At 36.8% G+C, this 24,878-nt stretch overlaps 1 protein-coding gene and 1 long non-coding RNA gene across 6 annotated transcripts in view; one reads left to right on the top strand and one right to left on the bottom strand.

Moving 5' to 3' along the window:
* Positions 1-24,878, top strand: part of LOC132098858 (uncharacterized) — a 123,273-nt gene that overhangs the window by 30,762 nt on the left and 67,633 nt on the right. The gene's annotated exons all lie outside the window — the stretch shown is intronic.
* Positions 5,434-24,878, bottom strand: part of LOC132098856 (LIM domain only protein 3) — a 47,005-nt gene continuing 27,560 nt past the window's right edge. For all 3 annotated transcript variants that reach the window (XM_059505080.1, XM_059505079.1, XM_059505078.1), the window contains exons 3-4: positions 15,551-15,676; positions 5,434-6,959 (exon numbers count right to left, since the gene is read on the bottom strand). In XM_059505080.1, the coding sequence (XP_059361063.1) occupies positions 6,854-6,959; positions 15,551-15,676 (232 nt within the window). In that variant the 3' untranslated portion in view covers positions 5,434-6,853. The remainder of the gene's footprint in view (positions 6,960-15,550; positions 15,677-24,878) is intronic.

Below are 24,878 nucleotides of genomic sequence, written 5' to 3'. Positions count from 1 at the left end.
CATGCATAAAGTTTATAATAATATAATATAATAATATATTTGAGTTCTCTGAAATGAGGCAGCAAAGTCCTGTCTGCTTGTATACTGTAATTTAATATGAGTGTAACAATGAATTCAATGGAGAACCTTTGTATAAATGTATTAAAATGTTCTTCCCTTTAAGAAATAATAAAAAAATGGTTCTTTTAAGAACTATTCTGAAAAGTTATTTGGGGACCCCAAAATTATCCTTTGGCATCACAGCAAACCAATACATTTTAAGAGTGTACATGCATACAAAACATTCACAAACTGTGCACAGTATGCATACTATGAACTACAGAAATAGCAGAGCAGCTATTTTAAACATCTCCTTGTTTTGTTCTCAGATATGTGTCTTTGATTGAGTGTTTTTATGAGTGTGTTTCCTTATATCTCCATTTGTCTGGCATGTACATTTCAGTGTCATTGATGGGCCTCCCTGCTGCACCAACCTTGGTCCATCTGGTATAGCTTAGTGCGCCACATCAAAAGGGAGAACTTCACAGGGCCTGCAAACTCTGAATCTCTCAGTTCGTTTGGCGGCACTGTGCTATCCAGAGCACATTACTGATAATGGCAGGCCGCCTTTGCAGATCCGTCTGTGTCGATAACACGCCTTGCATTCTTTAAATAACAGATCACAGATCAGCTGAATGAGCCGCATGGAATAAATTGCCAGTGACATTTAAGGTGAAATAACTAGCATTCTTCCCGCCTAACAGTGTATGATGAGCCACTTATGTGCATCTGCGGAGTTGAGATTGACGCGAGGATGGAGAGGCATGTTTGTATCTGCGCACAAGCTTGGGTTTTTGTGGTGTGTGCATCTTTATTACAGACCCCTAGACAGGCATTTTGTCATGTACCATGAGCATAGATTATTGTGTTAATGGTGATGGTAATAGTTTAAGCAGCGATAACAGAATCACAATGATTCATCTGATCTATGGTTTGATTCAGATTTAACATAAAAAATTATTTGGTTTTAGTACATTGAAAAAGCAAAAACTTACAAAAAACTCAAGGTCATCCATCTATTTGTGGACTTTAATGTAAATGATGTTTAATGTTCAGATAATGACACCAATTCCAAGATTTTTTCGTCATTCAGGAAAAACACTGCTAGTGTTGTTTAAGTGAATTGATTTTGTTTTAAGGATATTTCAGCTGTAAAGCAAGGCAAAAAAAAGCAACCTTGTAGCATAGGCTATGTCTTAAAAATGTTTGATATCAATTTTCCTGATATACTTCATAATTTGTGCTTGGTAACAGGTGCATATTTAGGCTAAAATTAGCATTTTTAGCTTAAGTTAAATGTTGACAGTTTAAATTAACTGGTGCATGTTTAGGCTAAAAATAACATTTAGATTAGCATAATCTAAATGTTGACATTAATATATATATAGCTTTATTACTGCTGCTCAACTTAACTTTAAAACCCAGGTTGATGTATAAAACACCTTCTTTTACTGATTGTATGTGGATGCTAATCAAGAATGAGGCAGAAAATATATAGTTTGTAGCTTTCTATGTTGCTGAATGATGCTAAAGGCTAATTTCTCACATAAACATCATTTCAGGCCCTATACAAATACCCAAGACAAACCATATATTATAATAAAATTATATTTATTAATTCTACTTGATATATCATTTTAAGCTGTATTAAGGAATAAAAAAACATGCTAGTGTTCACTCTTTTCTTGTAAAGGGCTCTACATGGATCAGATTTGACCAATATTTTGCAACTTGTCTGAACAAAAAGGCTAGCAAAATCCTCACAAGTGTGAAGTGTGATTAGGGATGTGTTTTAAAGTTTGAGTACAGTGATTACCATTATCCAGATATTATTACAATGTCTTTATCAGGTTTTTTGAGTAAGAAAGTGTCATTGTGTTTAGCCGATACCAGCTAATGATCCGCTAATCAGGAATGGGAAAATTGCTCATTGAGCATCCTTACTAGCCATTGGCTAATCTATCCGAGGGCCGTTTTCCACTGGGTTGCGTACACTCGAATTGGACCAAAAATTCTTAAGTCCATTATTGGTGCAATAAAGAGCTAATGACGAGAATATATTTGCTGTGGCACACATCTCAACGAAAAGGCCGAAGGATAAGGAGTCATTAAGACAGCGTTATCTGGTGCAGATAGCATTGGCATGTCTACACAGATCATTATTTTCACCCCTGGAGCCATTTGCCAAACGAGAAGAGTCGTATGAGCAGAGCGGGCGCTCAGACTCGGCGGTCAGCTGCGGTGTGGAGGGGGAGACGCTAACAATACGTGCCCTGGCAGCTATTTCTCTTTCTAAATGCCCCTAATGACTATTTTATGAAAGGATCTTACATTTTATTATTCGCTTTTGCTTTAGTCAGCTTGCTGTTTGTTAGAGGTTTGAGGACGAGAGGTTTCTAAGTCACACACACACACACATCATCTTTTATTCTTTTGTCGAGGACTGGTTTAAAACAAACGCCCATGTGAATAGCCCTGATAAAACAATAAGAGTGTTAAATAAGACAGTTTGTGCTGTCTCCCTCAGTGCTTTCAGAGTGTTCTTTCTCTCTGATGTGATGAAAGAATTGTATTTACATAGAAATACAGAAATGCAAGATGAGGAGTTCTGACAGAGGAACAAAAACCCAAATTTGATGCTATTGTATGCTATTAAGACAGGTAGCAAATAGCTTTTTGGTGCATCTGCCTCAAATCGGTTTATTATTTATTTACAGAACTGAACAAAACCACATCCGACAACTGAAATTTCCTTTATTCATTAATTTTCAATTTCAAGATCTGATCCAAATCACATTCACCAATTAAAATCTGATTTAAATTTGATTGATTGATTTCCTAGATCTGATCCAAATCACATCCAACAATTAAAATGTGAAATAAAATGTTTCTTTTTTATTTTTTAAATGTTAATAAAATTATTGATTTATTATTCTGAACATTTGACTTGTTTTGTTTATTTTGTATATATTGTTTTTATTTTAAGTAAATTTCAAGACCTCACTTATTAATTATTTATGTATTTTATTTTAAGACGTGTTCCAAATAACATTCAACAAGTGAAATTTGATTACTATTATTTATTTGAAGACCAAATCTGACAGTTGAAATCTGATTAAAATTGTATTTAAATAATTTTGGAATTGAGTATTATTATTATTATTATTATCATTATTATTTTAGTTCAGATTGTAGCATGCAAGTAGTGCTGCACTCTCATGCTCATTCAGACTCAGATTTGTTTTTACCCCTTTCTTTATATGTTGTAAACAACTGTGATATTCATCAACAGATGATATGGTGCTTTTCTAAATTGTATTGTGCATGATTGTGTTGCACTTTAAAGTACTTTTGTTGTATAAATATATATATTTATATATAATGACCACAGTGTTACCGCTAACAGTATGGTTTCATTATATCTTCCTTCAAACACTTCAACATATGAGACAATTACGGTAAATTAGCGGAGTAGATCCCCCATTTCCCGTCGACTGGATTGCTATCTAGTGAGGTTTCAGAGGCGTCTCTGCTTTTTATGGAAGGACTTAACAGCTTGAGTCTAATCAAAGACATTTTTCCCTCTGTGTTTCAGACTAAAGAAATTCAATTAGTTTAATTGGTCTGCTTATTATAGGCTGTAATGTGATGTGAGTGCCACTGTTGTCAAACTTCACAGGCTACTTTAAACAGCCTACTTAATTAGATGGAGAACTTTAATCTCAGTGTTTCAATTGTACAGTGAAGAGGATCCTCAAGCAATATTCTGGCTTTGCTTGCAACTAAGCAAACTATAAAAGCTTTTAATTAGCTCAAGTGTGGGCCTCTCTTACTTGTATAGATTTATTGGCAGACAATATCGCTGATTTTTACTCTCTGGAATACATAATTTTGATAAAATGTTTGTGTAATGACCTTTAATATGTATCTGATTATTGTCTCAAGCAGCTGATTTCCTACACACAGTTGCTATAATAGTTTAATGTGTATTGTATCATTTTGTGGTTGATTTTTTTTTTTTTTATATAAAAAAAATAAAAATGTTTTAACTTCTGATTTATTTAAATTGTTAATTTTTTTTTAATTTATTAGATTTTTGTTTAGAAAATCAGCCACATGATATGAGACATATATGAGATGTGTGGTTGTTATGTTTATGAGATATGAGAATATACAAATCTTTATTCTTATTTAGTTATTTATTTGTAATTATATTTAATCTTTATGCATATTTTTTTGCATTTCATTTTGTCATCAATAAAACTGTAAAATGTATAAAAAAAATGTATTGAAGAATTTAATTATTGCATTTTAAGGCTTGATGCATATCACATCCAATAATTAAATTAATTAAAATATTCATCTCCTTAAAAAAGCATTTTATTTATTTAGTCAGTCGGTTATTTTTGTTACTCATTATGAAGTTCTTGTTCATAAATGTAACGAATAAAAGCCATATCTTGTTGTTGTTCTGAAACTCAGCAGGATATTGACTATTTAAAACTGCACTCTGTGTGCATTACATTGTATAAAAAAAAAACCTTACAGGATAAAATTGTTTTGTGTTAGGGTTATTTTTTTACTGGGTGTCTACTCTAGCTAAAGCTGGGTAACTTGCTGTTAAACACGCAGCTGTTTTTAGCTGGACTGGTGGATCCATTTATTTCTCTCTTGCCCTTTTTTTCCGGAAAAATTTGAGGGGCAGTGACAACAAAATGGATGACAAAATGACAAATTGCACTTATGATCAATCTCAGAACCGGAAGTGCAGCATGGTCTGGTGGATAGGCTAATGGAGTGGAGACCTGAAGCTTCACCACTGGCTGCTCGGCATCTACAGTTGTGCCCTTGAGCGAGGCACTTAACCCAAATTGCTTCAGTAAACACTCCGTCTTAGAAATGACAGTGTATGCAAACTGGCCCATCAGCTTTCTTCACACAGAGAGAGAGAAAAGAAAGAGAGAGAGAAAGATCTATCCATATTTGTTATTATGAGAGTACTATTACATACATTTTAATAAACTATTATCTAAACTGAAGGTAAGTTTGCATGATGTCGCTCTTTAAAATGGGGATTTTGACCAGTTCCACCTCCGGTATCTGCATCATCTTGACTTGATCCTAAAATTAAAAACAGTTAAAAACAATAAAATTATTTGGACCCATTGTAGAAGCTCAAATTTAACAATTACACAAATTATATGTAAAAAGAAATTTAGATTTTTTAAGAAAACATTTTATTTTATTTTATTTATTTTTTATTCATTAATATTAAATTTATTTTTGGTAATGAGGAAAAAGTATTTCATATACTATTGTTCCCTTTTGTGGAAAGTGCCAAATGCTTTTTGTGAAAAAAACAAAGAGGACACAAAGAAAGCCATCAGACAGTGCTAACACAATAAAACTGTATTACATTTGTGCTTAAAATGATTACAGTACAGTATGTACACGTCCTAAAAATAAACATCTCATGCTGAATAACACATAAAAAGAAAATCCATATACAATAGCAAGCAAAAAAGATTTTTTTTTTAAAATATGTACAACCACAATATACAAATTAGGTTTGTCCTCATATTTTCTAGGCTATGTCCTCGGTTTCCAAAGGTAGTCATAGCCCAGGAAAGGATTATCAATGTAGTAGGCTACAGTAGTGATTTGCGCTTGCGTGTTGCCTTGAGTTGATAGTAAACAAAACCCGGTAAAGGCAAATCCTCCAACCAGGTATTCACGTGCTCCAGTAATGCCAAGTTTATGCAACCTGATTGTGTTTAAAGAGGATCATGTCAGCTGATCAACATGGGCTGCACAAAAAAAATATGAGGTGACATTCATCACGTCTGGAGGAGATGCTTGGTGATTCAGTTCAGGTATAAACATGTCAGGAATGGAGCCTTGAGTTATGCACAATGACGAAAAGCCTATTAAATAAATATAGTGAAGAAAGCAACAAACCCATCATTTCCCAACCCATTACACATGTGCCAAACCCAAATGTTCAAAGAGTTTGCATTTGACCAGTGGGGTCTTTTAGGTATAAAACAGGGTGAAAGAAGTTTTTCAAAACGTCACTTATGAAATCACACCACATGTTGAAGCCCAAAGATCTGTTAGAAAGCTAACACCTTAACCAGGTGCGATTTTGCGAAGGTATCCTAAACAGCCAGAACACTGCGTCTATATCTGTGGCATTGTTCTGGGTAGCTCCGTCCACTATAACATCTCATTGGTTCTCGTAACTGTACATTAAACATCAAATATCTTCTGATTGGCTGTTGGTGTTTATTCCAAATAACTTGTCACTGGATAACTGGGAACATAATTAAAACACAATGTAATGAAAAAGAAAGGACAATGAGGAAACCCATTCAACCTGAGATCTTATGTTGACATGGCTCCTTTTCTTCTCGTAAACTCATTCGCCAATAAATACTTGATTTTTTATTATTTTTTTACATTGTGGTCTTCACCCTGTAAAGCAAGTGACATAGAATTGCAATGTGGACTTTGTGTGTTTTTAAGTTCACAAAAGTTGGGCCTTTGAGATGTCTTGTCTTCATAAGGCCGTTAGGCAGCGTCATTAAAACCAAACCACAGACTTGGTCCATCTTCGAAAGATTCTTCCACTTACCAAAAATGTCTCTATGGCTAATCTGTACAGAACACCGTCCCTTATTTGGGCTCTTCATATATACAATGCAAAGTACTTGGGCTGGAGAGGACACTAGTGCTTTTTGTGTCTGATTGCATGTCCCCTTCAAGACCTCTCACAGCTCTTTCCCCTTCTGTGAGCAGCGGGGTCGTGGGGTGGTCAGCGGACCTGTGGCGCGTAGCCCTCCTTCATCAGCCCTTCCTCGTAGTCTGTCTGGCACAGGATCATGTTGTTCTTCAGGAAGAACTTGTCTCCGACGCAGAACCTGCATGGAGGCGAAACGAGAAACAAAAACATGGTGTTTACATAACTCCAGAGAGACGCAGAAGGACTCATTACTAGCTAAAGTTGCAGGCTTCCCCACAGAGCCACATCCTGCCCCCACAAATATTAGTGTACGTTATCCTGCGGACACGTCAGACGGTCTGGAAAGAGTATCTCTAGAGTGCACCTTGCATCTTCTTCACCTGCAGCTGTTTCATAAATATACCCCACAGACGGAGCGCAGGCTTTAGCGCTGCCTGACGGGCCACTGTCTCACTTGACCTTTTGGAAAGTAGATTATGTTGGTCAGGCAGAAGAGAGAGACAAAGAAGGCAGCAGAGAGGGATCGAGAGCGAGTGCTCTGTGTGTTTAGCCATCCTGGGGGCCACTTATCTTGCTTGTAGTGAGAGTTCGACAAGGTCAGAGCGCCAGCGAGCGCTCGTGTCTACTGGCAAGCATTCCCTACTAAACTCTCCTGCCTGTGTACGAGGAGAAAGACGATGTGTTCGAATGTCTGCTAGTACCATTTTAACGATTAAAAGTTTGTATTGGGAATACAATGTTAGGCAAACCGAGTTTAGCTCCAAACCTAATCAAACACAGCTGAACAAGCTAATAAAAGTCTTCAGGATTACTAGAAAGTTACTGGCATTAAATGAATGGTCTGGGTTTATGCTAAGTAAAATTCTGCAATGGAAATGGTAAATCTGTCTGTTATTGATTTTACTGTGAATTATTCAGCAATGCATACGTTTAATTTTTTACAATTAGTTTTGACCACATACATTTTCAAAATATCATGCTTCGATCTTCTGTTGAAGAACTGGTGAAGAACCAGTGGACTGAACTGAAGTGAACTGAAGTTCCCGCCCTACATATACATATTTTTTTTTACTTTTTCAATGATCTGTTTCACTCTGGTGGACACCAAAATATTGAAGAAACTATTTCTGTTACATAATGAGTTTAAGCTTGAGGGCTTTGTGGCATAACTGTCATTTACCAAAGAAAATCATTTACTGTAGACTTGTCCATCGTTTTCTTTAAAAAAAAGCTTAAATCAAGGTTACCTTGAGGCACTTACAATGAAAGTAAATGGGGCCAATTGATAACACTTTCTTATAGTCCACTTTAGTATTTCAACTTTGCACTTAGATGTCAAATACCACTCATTAGAATATTATCTGCTAACACTTTATGTTGACGGTCTGCCAACAGACTTATTCTATTAACCCTAACGCTAACCTAACAGTCTACTAATACTCTAATGAGAGCTAGTTGACATGTAATTGCAAATTTATGAGAGTTAGTTGACATTTAGTTGTCTAGAATGTGCAAAGTGGACTACTGTAATAAAATATAACCTGAGAATTTTTGCAGGATTTAAAAGCAGAAATGTGAACCTCATTTTATAAAATTAAAATTTATCTGTTTAGACTTGTACTATTTGCCTTTTAATGATGTTAAATCATTTTTAAAGTCATTTTAGGGTTTTAGGCTGTACATTGTGATGGCAACAAAGTTATTAATTGGATGTTTAGACAAAAGGTTAGTAAGTGATTTTTTTTTTAAACTAAAATAATTTTGTAGACATCATGGATTAGCCTCAATGCTTCACTGTGATTCAATTTTTTTTTTTTTTGGAGAAACATTTTTTTTTGTGGTAATCAATATTATGCGTAATTTGTATTGAGCATACAGTATTCCTTCAAACATCCTCAGGAGGGGTCGAATATGATCGGAGAGCCTTTACCCTTTCCATCATTGTTGAATATAATGAGCAATCACTGCGATACTTTGTAAACGGCTCCCTCCCTCACACACACACGCACTTCTGAAAACTTTTTTATTTGTTATAAACGGCAGTGTCAAGCGGGAAGCCACAGCCATTAGTTTGGACCAAGTATCAAGTAATATCCATTAATCGCGCTTGTTGACACGGTGATTAACACAAAGCAGAGGTGTGCTTAATGTAATGGTGTCATTTACTCCAATAAAAACCTCCTGTTTAAATGACACATTCTTGCCAGGAATCCATTAGTGTCTGTCTTCTCTGACATCCTGGCCCTCTCCACCTCCTCTTCTGAGCACCTCCATCTCACTCGTTCGTTCTCTCACTTTCGCGGCTAATAGGATCTCTCTGTGTTTATTTACAGCCTGTGTTTTCTGTTTCCTCTTAGCCTCGTCGCCGTCCAGTTTTGCAGTGCCAAATTGTTTCTGCTTGGTGAAATGTCAACAGCGTTTGTGACATCTGTGTGCCAATTATGACGAGGATATTGGAGTCAGCCCGTCAGAGGTAGCGGTAATCAATGCCCTTGTGCTGCCCTCTGTTTTTCTGCTCGTGCAGTCATTACCGATCACCACATGTTTCTGAGCACCTACATTACCCTTAGTTTGATGCATCCTCCTCGCCCTCCCCTTTCAATCTCTCATCCCAGATGAGTTCAATTTAAGATTGCTGTAATTGCATTTTAGTATTTCCCATTAAGAAAAAAAAGTAAATGCATTTGATATGCTGTAGTGTTTGCTCAGGTATGACCATTAATCTGGGGCTTTTCATGTTTTTTTTTTGTTTAGTTTTTTTCTAAAAACATTTCTTTAAAACATTGAGTGTGATTAATTATAAAGAAAATAATGTGATGAAAAAAAAATGTATGCAATTAATCATGGTTTTGACCCATATGTAAATTACATTTACAAAATACTATCTGAGCACTATATATATATATATAGATAGATAGATAGATAGATTTTGGTTTGGCCAATTTTTTTGAATTAACAATAGAATATTTAGAAATTAACATTAACCTGTAGATTGATAAATGCTGTAAAAATAATTTTTTGTTAGTTCATGATACCTAATGCTTTAAATAATGTTAGGAAATGTAACATTATTATAAAGTGTTTTTTCCCTACATCTGAGCAATTTAAAAATACCACTTTAATTTTTGATTTATTTTTGTATTTTGTTTATAGTATTATTAAAATAAATTAAATACAAATATTTCAATTCTCTTCATTTTCTAAACGAAACTTTTATAGATATATGCAATTTTATGAAATGCTATTTTATTTGATGAATTAATCGGCATATTATTCTAATTAAATGAATTACATTTTAATTGATTGTCAGCCCTATATTTTTGATTAACATTGGCTTTACATTCTTCTATTTTTGTTTCTTATATTCCTTTTCATTTCTACGTCATTGCCTCTCTCCTTTTCCTCAGGTGTGACAGTAATGATGTATATGTCTATTGAGACCCATCTTGTTAAAGAAAAGATGGCTTCCAAGGCAGTGGACTTAATGATGTATGGCTTCGTCAGCTATTTGCCTCCGAGGTCTTTGTTAACTAGAGTAGTAACATTCCTCTTCTGTGAAATAACATGTTGGAGCTGAGTAGGGGAGAGTGGACTTGAAAGAGTGAGGGAAAAGAGAGAGGAAATGAATCACGGAGGGCGGTCTGTAGACGGAGAGAAAGAAAGTGAAAGTCCTTAGATGTGAACAAGACATTATCCGACAGAATAGAGTGGATCTGTCGCAGCGTCTGCAATGCAACCGCATGGTTTCTTCTATCGAATGAGCTTTGCAGATGTCTCTGAGTGGACAAGACTGTTGTCTGTGGCGTAGTTTAGTTATTGCACTCCCTAAGCACATAAAGCCCAATTTGGCTCTGGCTTTCCAGACTTTATGACAAAGACGGTGACCCGCACCAATGACCTCCCCGCCCTGCCACCCAGGCCTTCTCCGGATCTCCCATGGGGCCTCAGAGCGTCGTGGCCTGGGCTCATCACCAGGAACTGGGACTCCTGAGGTTGGCTCATGAGGCCTGAGCGGACGACAGGCTCATCGATTAGCTGTCCCTTCAGGGATGATCTGTGGCTAACGGCCGGCTAGAGCCTCGAAACCACACAAACACACTGTGCTCGCGCTCACCGCCATGGCTGTTGCCATGATCCCTGTTAAACTGAGGATATAACCTCAAGCCAGGTGAGCAAATTCATATCCAACCCATGAATAATCATGCCAGATTAATTATAGCTGCACGGAATGATTGGATACTTTTACTGACGACACAGAGCATGTCTGATGTCCTCTGTAATGCCATGAAAATCTGAAACATATTGTTCTGTCAGTGATTAACTAAAACAATAAAAGAAATATCATTAGATAGAAACTTTAATTTGATTAAAAAATGAGTGTCAAATGCTAGTCAGACTTTAAAGAGTCACAAGCTTCAAAAGTGAGAGATTTGAACAACTTGTCCACTTAAAAGATTTGTTACCATATTGTGTGGAAGTTTCTGGTTTTTCATATATGCAAGCCAGTCATAGTTCAGCACTCTTTGTGGAAATCAAGCTAATCACGGGAGGTATTTAATGATGCTTTTGTGTGGCCTGACTAATGAAACGATTCTGTAGGAGATGATGGCCTTGCTGATGTGTGTGGGGAAAAGGAGGGGTGGCCCAGCTGTATTAAAAGCTTGACTGTAATAATTTAAGCATCAACTGGTAATGTTGGGAAATTACTTAGAAGCATAATTATACGGTGTGACCTCTACCGACCTGATAGCCTGCTCCCAGCATCAGAATGCCTGTCCCACGTCACTGACCGCGATGAGAGCGTTTTGTAAGATGGCTCTTTTAAAGGCCACAGCCTCTTTAATATTGTTTGAAGAGTCGAAATGAGAAGGGTACAAGCAGGGTGGGATCTATATGGAAGTAGAAAGATGGGGAATAGACAAAGAAGGGGAAAAGTAACAAAAGAACCCTTATTTAAAGAAAGGAGGTTGGGCATTATTATTCAGCGAACATTTGATTGGACAAAAATCTTTTAGTGCAGGATGAGTCATCAGTGTTTTTGACTGTAAATATTACAGTTCATTCTGTTCAAGGTTTTGGTATATATTAATATACAGACAGCCTGAAAGCTAAGCTACATGGAATAAAAGCCATAGAACTCTTTTTTTTTTGTTTCAGGAAGCCCTTGAACTACAAAAATTAGTGATTTTACTCCTGATTTATTGATTTCATTCAAGCACTAAGTCCATAGAACGAAACAAACGGAAAAAATGAAATCAGGCCCAATTGGTTAGTGGAAACAATAATGTGCAATGTGTTTCTCCTTCTATTAAAGGCACTTGAGACAGTCTTGCTGTTTGTGTTGATGTTTATCAAAGAGCATCACTGAACTGAGGCTGTATTCGGGTAATGCGCGATTTGTCACAATGACGGACGTGTCATGAAAATCCCTGCCATTCTTTTCTCTTTTGGAGGAGTCCATCAAAATTTGCCAGGCTTTCACGAAAGGCACTGACAGAACAACAAAGTGTCTGAGACGTGTCTGGTGGCGGGTGTCTGTGGAGATAATGTCTCGTCAGCTTGTTGACAAATGAATTTTCTCTTCGTCAAATGGGGGGTATTTGCATATCAGACTGTTGATGCGGTCCTCTCTTGGGTAGTGTTTAGACCATAGGAGATCTGATGCAAGAAGTCCTTTATAATGTATAGATTTATTTGTTGAGTTAAGCCAGGATAAATACAGCGTTAAGTAATTTGTAATGTATAGTGGGCCTAATGCATATTTAGACATCTTTTAAAGCTGCATACATGAATTTCAATGAATTAGAAAATATATTGGTTAATTAAATTGGTTACTTAATTAGAAATCAAAGTGGCATCAAAATACTGTTGACCTATATTTAATTTAAATATATTTATATTTATTGAAATAAAATGTAATTTTATTTCTGTGATGGCAAAGCTGAATTTTCAGCACACATTACTCCAGTCTTCAGTGTCACATGATCCTTCAGAAGTCATTGTAATATACTGATTTGGTGTGCAAGAAACTTTTTGTATTATCAATGTTTAAAACCACTGTGCTACTACTTCATGTTTTTGTGGAAACCATGACACATTTTTTGATTGAATTGAAAGTTGAAAAGATAAAAGTGTTTATTTGAAATAGAAATCTTTTGCAGCTGTATAAATGTCTATACTTTCGCTTTTAATCAATTTAATGTCCTTCCAAAATAAAAGTATTCATTTCTTTCAAAACATCTTACTGACCCCAAACTTTGAACAGAATAAACTGGATCTCATTTTATGCATTTTTAAGCATAGCGTCCTATGTACCACCTATGTACCATCCGACTCTTCGCCAAAACATCCAAAAATGTCAATAAACGGACTTCTGTCAAGAAAGCTTCAGTCTGAAATGTGGGCAATTAGCATCATCTCCATGCTATAAATCTTGTGGTGAACACCAGTGATGTTGTGATGGACGAATGAAAGATGCATACTAGAGGCCTCATCAGAGCGTGTAAAGCAGACTGATGCAGATTTTATTAAACAGTTGATCGGCTGGCCTAATGTAAAAAGAAAGATTTGCCTGCCTCTAAATGGGCTGTAATGTCGGGTGAGCGGGTGAACCTGTCTGTGACTCTGCTGATGAAGATTAGCTGACTTCTTAGATTAGGTGAGCATCGTTCGTGCAGTCAGGTGAAGAGGCAAGACAATAACCCGGTGTTAATTGAGCGTAACCGGATCCTGCAATCTGCCCCTCTCATGTGTACTGCTCTCTGACACCTGTGTGTTTATATGAAGCAGATATCTAATGAATAGCCTGTGCTGAGGTTTCTTCTTCACTTGGCCACGTTCTAATGGCCTTTCTGCTTAGAGAGAATGAAAACAAATAACACAATTTGCCCAAAGTAATGAAGAAAACCACAGGCCACAGAATATTTAAGTGTTAAATTGCTGTTTTTGTAGTTAACCACAGAAATAAGAAATTTATTTTGACATTTCACAAAAATTTGTGAAAAAATGCAATGTGGTCCTCTCATGTCAAGTGTTGCTTTCGTCAACGAAATTTATGACTAAATATCGTCATCAACAAACCTTTATCACGTGACGAAAACCAGATGAGATGCAACTAAAAAGGCTGGTCATGTGACAATGACATTAATTGAATGTATAATGCAATATTGTTGACGAATAAAAACGAGACTAAATGTGGTTTACAAAAAAACAACTATGCTAAAATGTCTCTTCATTTTCGTTGACCAAAATGAGATGAAACGAAACGTTATTTCGTCTCATTTAGTCGCGTTATTATTATTATTTTACAGTATTTCTGTCTCTCTTCAGGGGCTGCATCAGGTCGCACTGCGCAGACGCAGGCGACATCACTTCTTCAAGTCCCACTTGCTTTATTTTTTAGAAGACGACAACACGCAAAGTTAAGTCTGACACTGAAAAAGGGACCGATGTGTGTACTTCTAACATGTTTTGTGGGAAAAATAAAAATCAAACAGAGCGTCTTCCGTGTCTGGAATGGATGTATTCTTGAGTCTATAAGGTAACAATAATATAATAAGATAACCTTGTTTGAAATGGGTTTGGCTTAAAGAAAATGTTGGTTTCGTCTATACTACTAGGTACTTGTACTATATTGACTGGGTTAAATAGAATTGCATTGCTGAAAAGAGACTAAAATACTCTAAAACTAGAGTAATTGTCATCAGTTTTCGTCGACTAAAACTAGACAAAAATAGTCATGAATAATTCTGACAAAAATTTGACTAAAATGCTCAGACTTTTAGTTGACTAAAACTTGACTAGACTAAAAAGAGCATGAACGTGACTAAAACTAATAAAAACTAAAATGACAGCTTCACACAAAGACTAGACTAAAACTAAGATTAAAACAGGCAACCAACAACAACACTACTCATGACTGCAACAAGGACATATGCAAATATTCAAGATTAGGGGTGATGGAATGTAAAAAAAAAACAAAAAAAAAAACAATAATCTCTATTTAGAATATAAATTAATTCAATACAATTAAGTGTAGTAGAAAAGTACTTGTTTACTTTTAAAACCTAACATGATCAGCAGTGATTGTTTAAACCTCAAATCGATTTGAGGTTTAAACGGAGTTATTTTGTTCGTAATCATCACTGTGTCCTTAAGCAAGGCTTGATGCTTGAGGGTGAGATGTACTATAAACCTCTGTGGAGACAAGGGTGTCTATTATTTGTGACACAAATGGGCTTGTGGTTCAGAGGTTGTTGGTAACAATCACTAGAAATTGCGAATGATGGTGGTTCAATAGTTGAATATAACTCTGCCAGCAATCGTAAGGTTCTGGTTCAAACCCCTGAAGGGCGTTTCATGTTCTTGAGAGTTATCCCCTAAATCACTTTATTGCCCTTGAGCAATGTACTTCTTGCTCCAGGAAGACTGTACTTGTAGTAAACACACAGATGTAATTTGGATAAGAAAAAATCTGCCCAGACTGTCTTTCTGTGGTAGGGTGGTGGGCTTTAATCCAAAAGTCATTTTTCAAACCTTAGAAGGTATGATTCATGAACCGGAGAGTTGCTGGGATTCCCTATCGCCATTTTGCCCTTTAGCAATACACGGTATGGGGGTTGACGGGGACTGTCCTTGCAGTAAATGTACTGTGAGATGCTTTGGATTCAAGACAGCCTTTTAGTTTTAAGAGGCTCAGCACATCTGCACAGAGATACATATGTTTAAGTACTTCAAAATGTTGAAAAAGCTGAACATGATTTGACTAACCTCTGGTTACACAGCTGGCAGGCGAAGCAGTCCAGGTGATAGACGTTCTCCTTGGCTCTCATGACCATCTCAAATGCTGGGATGAGTTTGCTGCAAGCCGCACAGTTCCCAGTCACGCCAAACAACCTGAAAGATTGAAAAATATGTGTTAGGGTCAGAAAATAAGTTTCAGGGTCAGAACCACTGGATAAACCATATCGTTAAGATTGAAATGGGATTATAAGGGTGATTCATGAACAAATGAATCATGCGAATCAGTTCTTTTAAGAGAATCAAAAACATAAAAAGCAAACAGTTCAGTCTGATTCACAAACAAATGACACTTATGAAAGTTTCTTTCTAGTGAATCAAAGATATAAAGAACAGCCCGCGTAGTACAGTTTTTTTCTTCAGTAAATCAAAAACATACAAAGCCAACAGTGTAATCCGATTCATAAACAATGACTCTTATGAACCCATTCTTTCTAGTAAATCAAAGACATACAAAGCAAACAGTGTAGTTGGATACACAAGCAAATGACTTTTATGAACTGGTTCTATTTAAAATACTCTTTCAACCTTACTTCAGTGTGTTACACAGATAATTAGATAATAAGCTTTAATTTGTATCAACCAGATTTGATAATGCTCAAAAATATTAAAGGTTATAGACACCGAAGTGCCTTGAACATTTTTTTACCACACTGATTTTTTATTTTATTTGATTAACGGGTTCTTTCTAATGAATCAATAACATACTGCTCTACCAGTGTAGTCTGATTCACAAACAAATGACTCTTATGAGTCTGCCCTTTAATGAATCATCTTTTTCATTCTAATTTATGGGGGTTTGTTGCACAAGTATAATTTTATACACATTATTATAGTGTTTTACTCCAGACTGATTAACAAAATGAATCAAACAGCACCAAGAGCTTGTGAATATAATCCAAAAAACTATACTGATACCAAGACTCTGCTAGTATTTCCCATAATGCATTCTTTTACGATATTTAAGGCTCAAAAAGACTGTGCATTAGACTAAAACACGTAAGTGGAGTGCGAAGTGACCATCATGGAGATGTCCAGGCCGTATGAGGTTAGCGCTACAGAGCCGCTGCCCAGGGATGAGCCTATTATTTTCCAGTCCGCTCATGGGACATTACGGAGAGCATTCATTAGGGATTCATGGCTGTTACTCCACCGCGACCTAGACCGAGTAAAGGGGGGGAGGGGGAAAATAAATATCTGATAACAAAATCATATAACAAAATAACCTATTAGGCGGACTTCTTCGGGCACTTTTAGCCGTCGTTGTTAAAATGATAAAACTGCATGCCACTCTCCAGCTCTGCAAGAGATCCCAATCTGATAAATGATCTCAGGGCCTGGGATATGCAGGGTTGTTTATTAACCTTCAGAAACTATGTTTCCCACAGGGAAATAAAAAAGAGCTGAGCAGATAGATTGTACGCTCATGAATACCTACAAAATTAAGGGTTACAATAGCTTTCCAGGTATGATGAGAAAGGAAACAAGAGTTCATCTAGTGGATTGGTGCCGATTTAGTTAAAGGAATTGTACCTGTCTAAATATAGACACATTCGTGATATCACGTCTCCACTATTTTCAGAAAAAGTCCATAGCCAGAAGGCCTCAGCATGAAAGAAATGAAATGATGAGGCATATTTTCTTTCCACTAACATCTTGCAATTATATATCAAAGATCTAAATGCAAATATAAAAAGGATAGATTCACTGCTCGCTTATATTATTATGGTGCATGTATTTATTTGCAAGTTAATTTGTATTAATGCACACGCATTAGATTTCACCTTATGAATAATAGACGATATCCATATGAAAAATGATGCTCGAAGGTCTTTTTTGTCATCAGGTTGAATCAAACTAATATTGGGTTTGCCACTCTAGCGAGCTGTGAGCTCAAAATGTCTGGTCTCTTGCAAATTTAAAGTAACCAATACCTTTACTGGAATTGGACAGTCACGGCTTTTTGCTTTGAGCTTTTGAGGACAGAGGTCTGTGCTTTTCAAATACACAAAGCATTGAGTTAAGACAACTGCTCTCACCTGAGAATCTGGCCGTGTATTACATGCGCTACACAGAGAAATCAATAGATGTGTTTTTTTATTTAAAGTAGAAACTAGATATAAGTTGGGTATCTTGATGTACAGTAATGTTCCTTGGGGAACTTGTTTTGCAGCTATATTCTGACTGCTGTTTTTAGCTATTCCCTTGTTTCAAAACTGACAGATTTACTCTTGGCTCACATTTTCACATAACAAATTAATATACTCCTTTTTGTTTGAGTTTCAAGTTTAGTTAGATCTTGTGAAAAGGGAGAGTTTTGAGAATTGACTGAAATTATATTTATTAATATTTATGTATCTGAACTCGTCTTCGATATATAAACATTGTACAGCTTGTATTAAATACTAGTTTTAAAAAGTTTGACGCAAGTTAAACTCTATTTGCAGCTTTTGTGGCATAATGTTGATCTGCAATCCTTAAATTATTTTTTTTAGAAAAACACAAAAAGTGCAGCTTAAATTTTTAAAAGTGCTTATTCATTTTTCAGTAGACCAGTTATTATTTATACACTTTTAATTTGTCTTTTTTTTTTACTTTATATGAATTACTTTAATGTACACTTGATGTGTGTATATATATATATATATGCGTATGTGCAGCCATTACTCCAGTCTTCTCATGAACACATGATTTATTTGTAGTATTATTTGTAGAAACATTAAAATATTATGTTACATTAAAATGTATCTTTATTGTCACTTTTTATCAATTTAATGCATCCTTTCTGAAAATACATTATATATATATATAATTTATTTTTCAGAAAGGATGCATTAAATTTATAAAAAGTGATAATAAAGATACATTATATATATCGACCACTAGTGGTGAATTTCTACAGACATTATAATGACCCACTGCTGCTAAAAGTAAGTAGGGAACTGTGCCACAAGCTCCTAATGTCCCTGCGTACAGTAGAATCTCAGAGAACTCTCTCAGCCCAACAGGAAATGGGGAGGAGCGGTAAGACGGATGAAGCCCTCCCTGCCACTTGTCTTTCACCGGTCTGCCAGTTTGATGCTGCAGACGCTAATGGCTCTCAAGGGAGGCGGCAAATTAAGCGTGCTTGGCTTGTAATGAATTCGGAGGTGCATGTTCTCTAAATGCAATCTGCAAAGAAAGACCTGAGAGTCCGGGGACAAATGCAGACCAGTTTTCCCATTTATGTTCTGTAGGGTGAAGAAAATGTACATCGGTTCAACTGAGTTAGTCCGATTTTCAGTCAATGGTCAGTGGCTGTGTAATAATGGTAGAGTATTATAGAGGAAATCAAACTCCCTTTGACATAAAGGTTGACAAAATAGCATGTATATTTTAGCAGGCTGAAGAGGCAGCGTGAAATTAAAATTCATGGCGGCTCTGATTCATAAGTTAAAAGAGAATGCACAATCAGTATCACCTGATTGGACCCAAAAGGTGTTGGAGGTGCACAGTGGCTTTTCACAGTTGAATGGCACCTATTTGATGAGAGGAAAACAGACACCAATTAAATTATTCCACAAAGCTTTATCCTAGTGGTCGCAGAAGCGAGGCTCAAGCGTGCAGCTTTACTGTAATCATTAGACAGTGCCCCAATGGAAAATGCATGAGCGATGTCATCCAGCTTGATGAAATCCTTGTAAATTATCCCTATCAAACGAGACCATTCAAAGACTCTAATATGCAAGTGATTCAGATAAGACAAAGAAATGAGACACTTTGTTATTGTCCAAACTGTGTAATTTTAGGACCCCTTATACTCAACCAGCGGTCCACGGAGAAGATCATAAAATTTTCATTTAATTTCGAACTATTAACTTATTTGTAATTTTCGAAATAATGATCCAGGGTAGTAATCAGGGTTCTGCACCATTCACAACTGAATTAAGCATGTCTTTTATGTTTTAATTCATTTCCTGAATTTAAATAGATTATTAAATGATTTATTATTATTAAGTAATTGAGGTAACAAGCATGATGCAGAAATGCAATTATAAATTTGAATGTTAGAAAGTAGAATTAAAGTTTACACTTTTTCTTTAAGGTGTCCTTGTTACAGTGTAACTGTACATTACTACATTACAGTTCACCACATTAACTTTTGTGGGCCAGTGTGGAAGAACACTTCATTTTTCAGAATACAATGCTTATGTTGAATTTCTTGGAATTCCAGTTCAGTTACACAGTTCAGTTCTATTTCCTGTCATCCCGATGCTCTTGAATTGAAACAGAGGCTGAATTCTGTACAACCTTGGTAGACAATGTTTTAAATAAAATTTATAATGGAGAAAATGTTGTTTTTTTATGCTGGGATTGGTAGTTGAGGGTCTGGGAAGAAGAAAAAAAAGATTTTTGAGCAAACCATAACGTTTATCTGAAATGTCAAGCTTGTGTTCTTTGCTTTCTTTGTTTGGGCATTTTCTGAACATCAAGGGTAACAAATTAAGCATTACTTTCTCCTTTCTGTACCTTTTCCAGGGAAAAGAGAAAGAATGATAACACCGCCACCTCCAGAAGCATTTGAATTTCTGACAGTGGCTCCCTCTCTCCGTCTAGCTCCTCTCTCCTGCCGCCACCCCCGCGACTTCAATCGCTCTGGCCTCAGTATGCATTCATCAGCTGCCGAATTAGAATTTGTTTCCTCACAAACCATTGATCATCGGCCTATTACCAGGCAAATGACAGTTAATTACCCACTACATTAACCACCGGGACCCGGGGACCAACCGCCTGTGCCATCAGTCACAGTGATGAATGTGGCAAGTTCAGTAATGCGCCGCCGTTCTCGCGTCCGCCTGCCACGCTGAGAGCAACCCCTGGATCTCACTTCTTGGTACCCAGGGAAAATCTATGGCAATCTGCATAATTACAGGCTCAGGGTTAATAACAGACAAATGATTTGTTGCATCTCGAGCCGCAGGCTCTCTGACTGCTACAGTGCGGCACTGTGTCTGCGGTTAGCATTTGCGCTAACTTTAATGTTAATGTTTGGGGTGCTGTGAGTTTGGGCTGGAGAGCCTAAAAAAAGGTTAATCTTGAAATATTGATGCTTGTGTTACTGATGTTGTAGGGAGGATTGATCCTCATGTAAAAATATTGACTGTAAGTGTTTGGGATCTTAAGTTTAAAAACATGCTAGTGATTTTATTATTTATTAGCATAAAAATGTATGCGTATCATGAACATCTAAGCAAAAAAAAAAAAAACTTGCCCAGCAGCAAAAAGAAGCATCATCTGGAGTTATTTTGCTTTATCAATGTGACTTTTACTTATATGTTAATTGTTTATGTATGATATAACTTAAAACAATTGCGAATCCTTTTAAATTACTTAATAAGAACAGTTTTCTGTCCTAGATGTGTTTCCAATAGAAAAAAATTGCCATTTTTGTTTTTAAAACATTCAGAGTCATGATTTGCTACTAGCTAGTCACTTTTAGTTGTTATTAGGGGGAGGGGAATTCTTATTCTAAAGAGCATTTGATAGGACAAAAATCTTTGCAGTGCAGAAAGAGTCATCAGAAGAGAAAGATTAATTTGATGATGAGAAAGAGTTTCAAAACAAATAGTCAGTTTAGATTTAGAAGTACACCAGCATATAGATGACCTCAATATCTAGTACATATGGAGTAATGGGCAAAAATTAATGTCCATTTTGATTTCTTGGGGTTTTGACAAAACAGTCTGATAATTAGTATTGGCCAATATGATTATTAAAGTTAAACAGTTGCAGTTTTATTGCATTTTATCCTCCGAAATCACAGAACATTCCACTTAAAAAAGGTATCAGTTTTGATAGCATTTGGATTGAGAAAAAGTGTCACCCAATCCCTTTACAAAAAGCAGAAGAGACCAGCTGGAATGTTTGGAACGCTGGAATTTCTTCAATCTAGCGCCTACATGTGATTTTCGAAGGTTAAACAACTCTTGGGGCAAAATTATTTCAATTACAGCGGGCGTGACCTGGGAATTGTCTGTGGGATAAGATTTTCCTCCTTGAGTGCCCTGACTTTGCCTGGCTGCTGGCTCAATCAGTTCTAATCTGCACCTGGACTCTGATATCCTAATGATGAATTATGGGCCTCTCAGCTTTCCACTGCAAGGCAGATAGAACAGCTCTCCGCTGACCTGTCAGCTTACTTATTTTGAAGCAGAGACCCGCGATAATTACTCAGAAAAGACCATGTGCATGTTTAAAACTCATGAGCATCACATGAACATCATTCAGTCATTAGGCCCTTCACTCTGTCTCTTCCTCTCTCTCACCTCGGATAAAAAAGGAAGCAGAGATGGTTTTTACGACCTGGGCGTGAGATCGAGCACAGAAATTCTTCCTGAAATAAAGGGTAAATGTTTACTGACATCGAAAGTTACTGCCTCTATCTGCCTCAACAGGGTAATTACTGTAAACAGCTCTCTAAGAATACTTGAGGAGTTCACTCGAGAAACCGCTGTTATGAGATAATAACGTAGAGACTTGTATCAGGAGATGAAACGCTGAATTCAATGGACTCCTGAAAAACAATGGCAGTCAAACATTTTCACGCATCTGTGTATTCAATAAACAGCCGAGATGAAAGGTGCGAAGCCTCTTTCAAGTGAAAATCACAGCGAAACACAAAATAATTATGCCCTTACTATACAAAAACCATCTAAAAGCTTTGGAAGGCTTTTCAGCAAGAAAATCTGGCAGGGGTGTGCGAGGATTCGGAGGGGTATTTTGAAGAGGGGTGTAATGAAAGTTTTCAACCCCCGCAGGGCCCAGATGTGCACTTTGATAGGCACTTCTCGTGCCAACCCACCTGCAGTTGCAAGCTGGGCACTGGGGTGTGCCACACTAGCCCTGCAATTATCTGCACCAAACATGCGCAGTGCCACGAGTCATTGCTCTTCACAGCCAATTAAGCTAATCTCAACTGGAGGGGACCATCCAAAAACATAATGTGTCCAGGCGAATGATCTCAAAACCGTTTAGCCCAAATGGAAATGCCGGCATTGTGAGCTTTACATTCTTGGATGCAAACAAAATGGTGACTGATCTAGAGGTTGCATTCATATAGTCAGTACCTGGGATTGACAAGCATATTTACAAACAGGTATGACTTTTGAGTTGTCTTGTTCATCAAAATAGCAATCAGAATCAAATCAAATACTGTTTTTATGAATGAATAACTGAATTCAAGCACTTTTATATTCCTACAATAGCCAACTAATTGTCAAAGATGACAACTTCCATAACAGCTGACTGTAAATTTGCAATTGACACATTAATGCCGCGTTTCCACCGAAATTACCCGGAACAATTGTACCAGGAACTTTTTTCCCCAGGAACTATTTCCCCCCAGACCTGTTGCTTTCTGCTTTTCCACCGTGGTCTAAAGTACTGAGAAGATTAGGCAAATAGTCTGGTGATGTAGGTCAGTGCGCGTTTCTCAATACAAAGTACGCAAATTTCGGACTTGCATCCTCAGTAGTTCGGACTTTGCGCATTCGACTCCGGAGGCTGATGTCCACGACTACGCAAATCCGGGAATTCTGCAAACAGCAGCGTACTTGATAACATCAGTCAGCTCGTCTTGGCTACTGCAATTTTCCTCTCTGTATATTTACAATAAAACGAAACCGGATATCAAATACCACCGCCTCCTTTAGTTTTCATTTAAACATAATAATAGCTGCAGAAATGTACTTAGTTAGGGAAATGTGTATATATACAGCCATTACAATGAAACAAAATATTATATCAATTGCCTCTTTTTATTTTCATTTTAACATATAGATCAATTGAATACAGACCAAAGATTACCTGTTAGATTTACCCAAAACGAATTATATTTCATGTTTTACCACTAAAGAGACATCAGAGCCAGCTGCAATTGTCAGAAGGACTAGCCGAGTTGAGACTGCTCTCGGCGGATACATGAGGACTGAGCTCCCGGTGATCTGTGGTTGTAAATAAACCACAGATTTGAGTTTTAAACAACTACATTCTCACCTGAAATACTTTTAAAACTACATTTCATGAAACAATAACAGTAATATTTTGAAAATTATCAGAATAAATGGTGGTTGAAATCACAATGCTGCGTGAACTCAACTGATCAGCATGTTTAGCGCCAAGTCCCGCCCCGGAAAGTTCCAGACCTTTGAAAGAGTACAAACTTGCGAGAAGGGACTTTCTGAGGGGATTTTTTTACCCGGAACTTTATTTAGATCCTGGTTCCTGCGGTGGAAATACACGGAGTACCAGCCCAAAGTCCCTAGTTCCTGGGTAAAGTTCCAGCAGTGGAAATGCAGCATATTTAATAGCAGTCACGAGTGTATTTAGCACTTTAAACCAGGACTGACATCCTTATTCTGCTGCTTTGTTAAAAGAGAAAGAACTTGAAGAAGAGGTTGCTGAAAGAATGTCCTACGGATGTTTATGGCATCACAAATAAACGTGTTCAGCTGTCGCATCAGGGCACTGTGTAGGTGTCAACAAATTGAATGGATCATTCTAAAGGTCTAACTTCATAGAAAATGCTGGAAAGATGCATTGCAGCATATGTGGACTTGCATATGGAGAATGATTGTAATGGCTACATGAAATGCTTTGAAGGATACATCACCTAGGAACGAATGTCATTTTAGAGAGGAACTCCTATTCTGCTAAGGATTGAAAAGGAGAAAACAAAACTGTCCTACCCCTGACCCATTAGCTGAATCCCTGACCTTCCCATCAGGACAATTTAGCATGGAAGAAAAATAGAGGATTAAATATTTGCACCTCTATTTCAAATTTGATCGATGGTGATTACAAGTGCCCATTTTTGACCTCTCCACGACTTCAGATTACATGTAAAAAGCCCAATTTAATTACAGGAAGACTAGAACACACACATTTGCAAGAATGGAGCATTATTGGCCACGTAATTGCCAGACATGTGAAGTGAATTGTATTGAGGAGAGGTTAATGGTGGCAAAGCTTTTTTCCAAGCACAACATAGCAATTACAGGACGCCTTCAGAGATTTTAACATCTCCACGCCATCTCATTTAACACAAAATAGAGAATAGAGGGGACGTTGGATTTCTTTGTTCTGTAGCTTTATCTGTTAATTTATTTCCAGAGGATGCAAGACTTAAACCATCCGTTCCTCAGATGACAATTTGTTCATAATATGGAGGCCTCCTGCTTTGAGCCGGTGTTTGAAATGTCATTAGATACGAGAAACTGTGTGAAAGGGAGAATGAAATAAAAGGAAAAACATCTTGGGG

Source organism: Carassius carassius, chromosome 22, assembly GCF_963082965.1.
Source record: "Carassius carassius chromosome 22, fCarCar2.1, whole genome shotgun sequence".
In the NCBI taxonomy this organism is placed as follows: Eukaryota; Metazoa; Chordata; class Actinopteri; order Cypriniformes; family Cyprinidae; genus Carassius; species Carassius carassius.
This window is presented reverse-complemented; position numbering and strand designations above follow the sequence as displayed.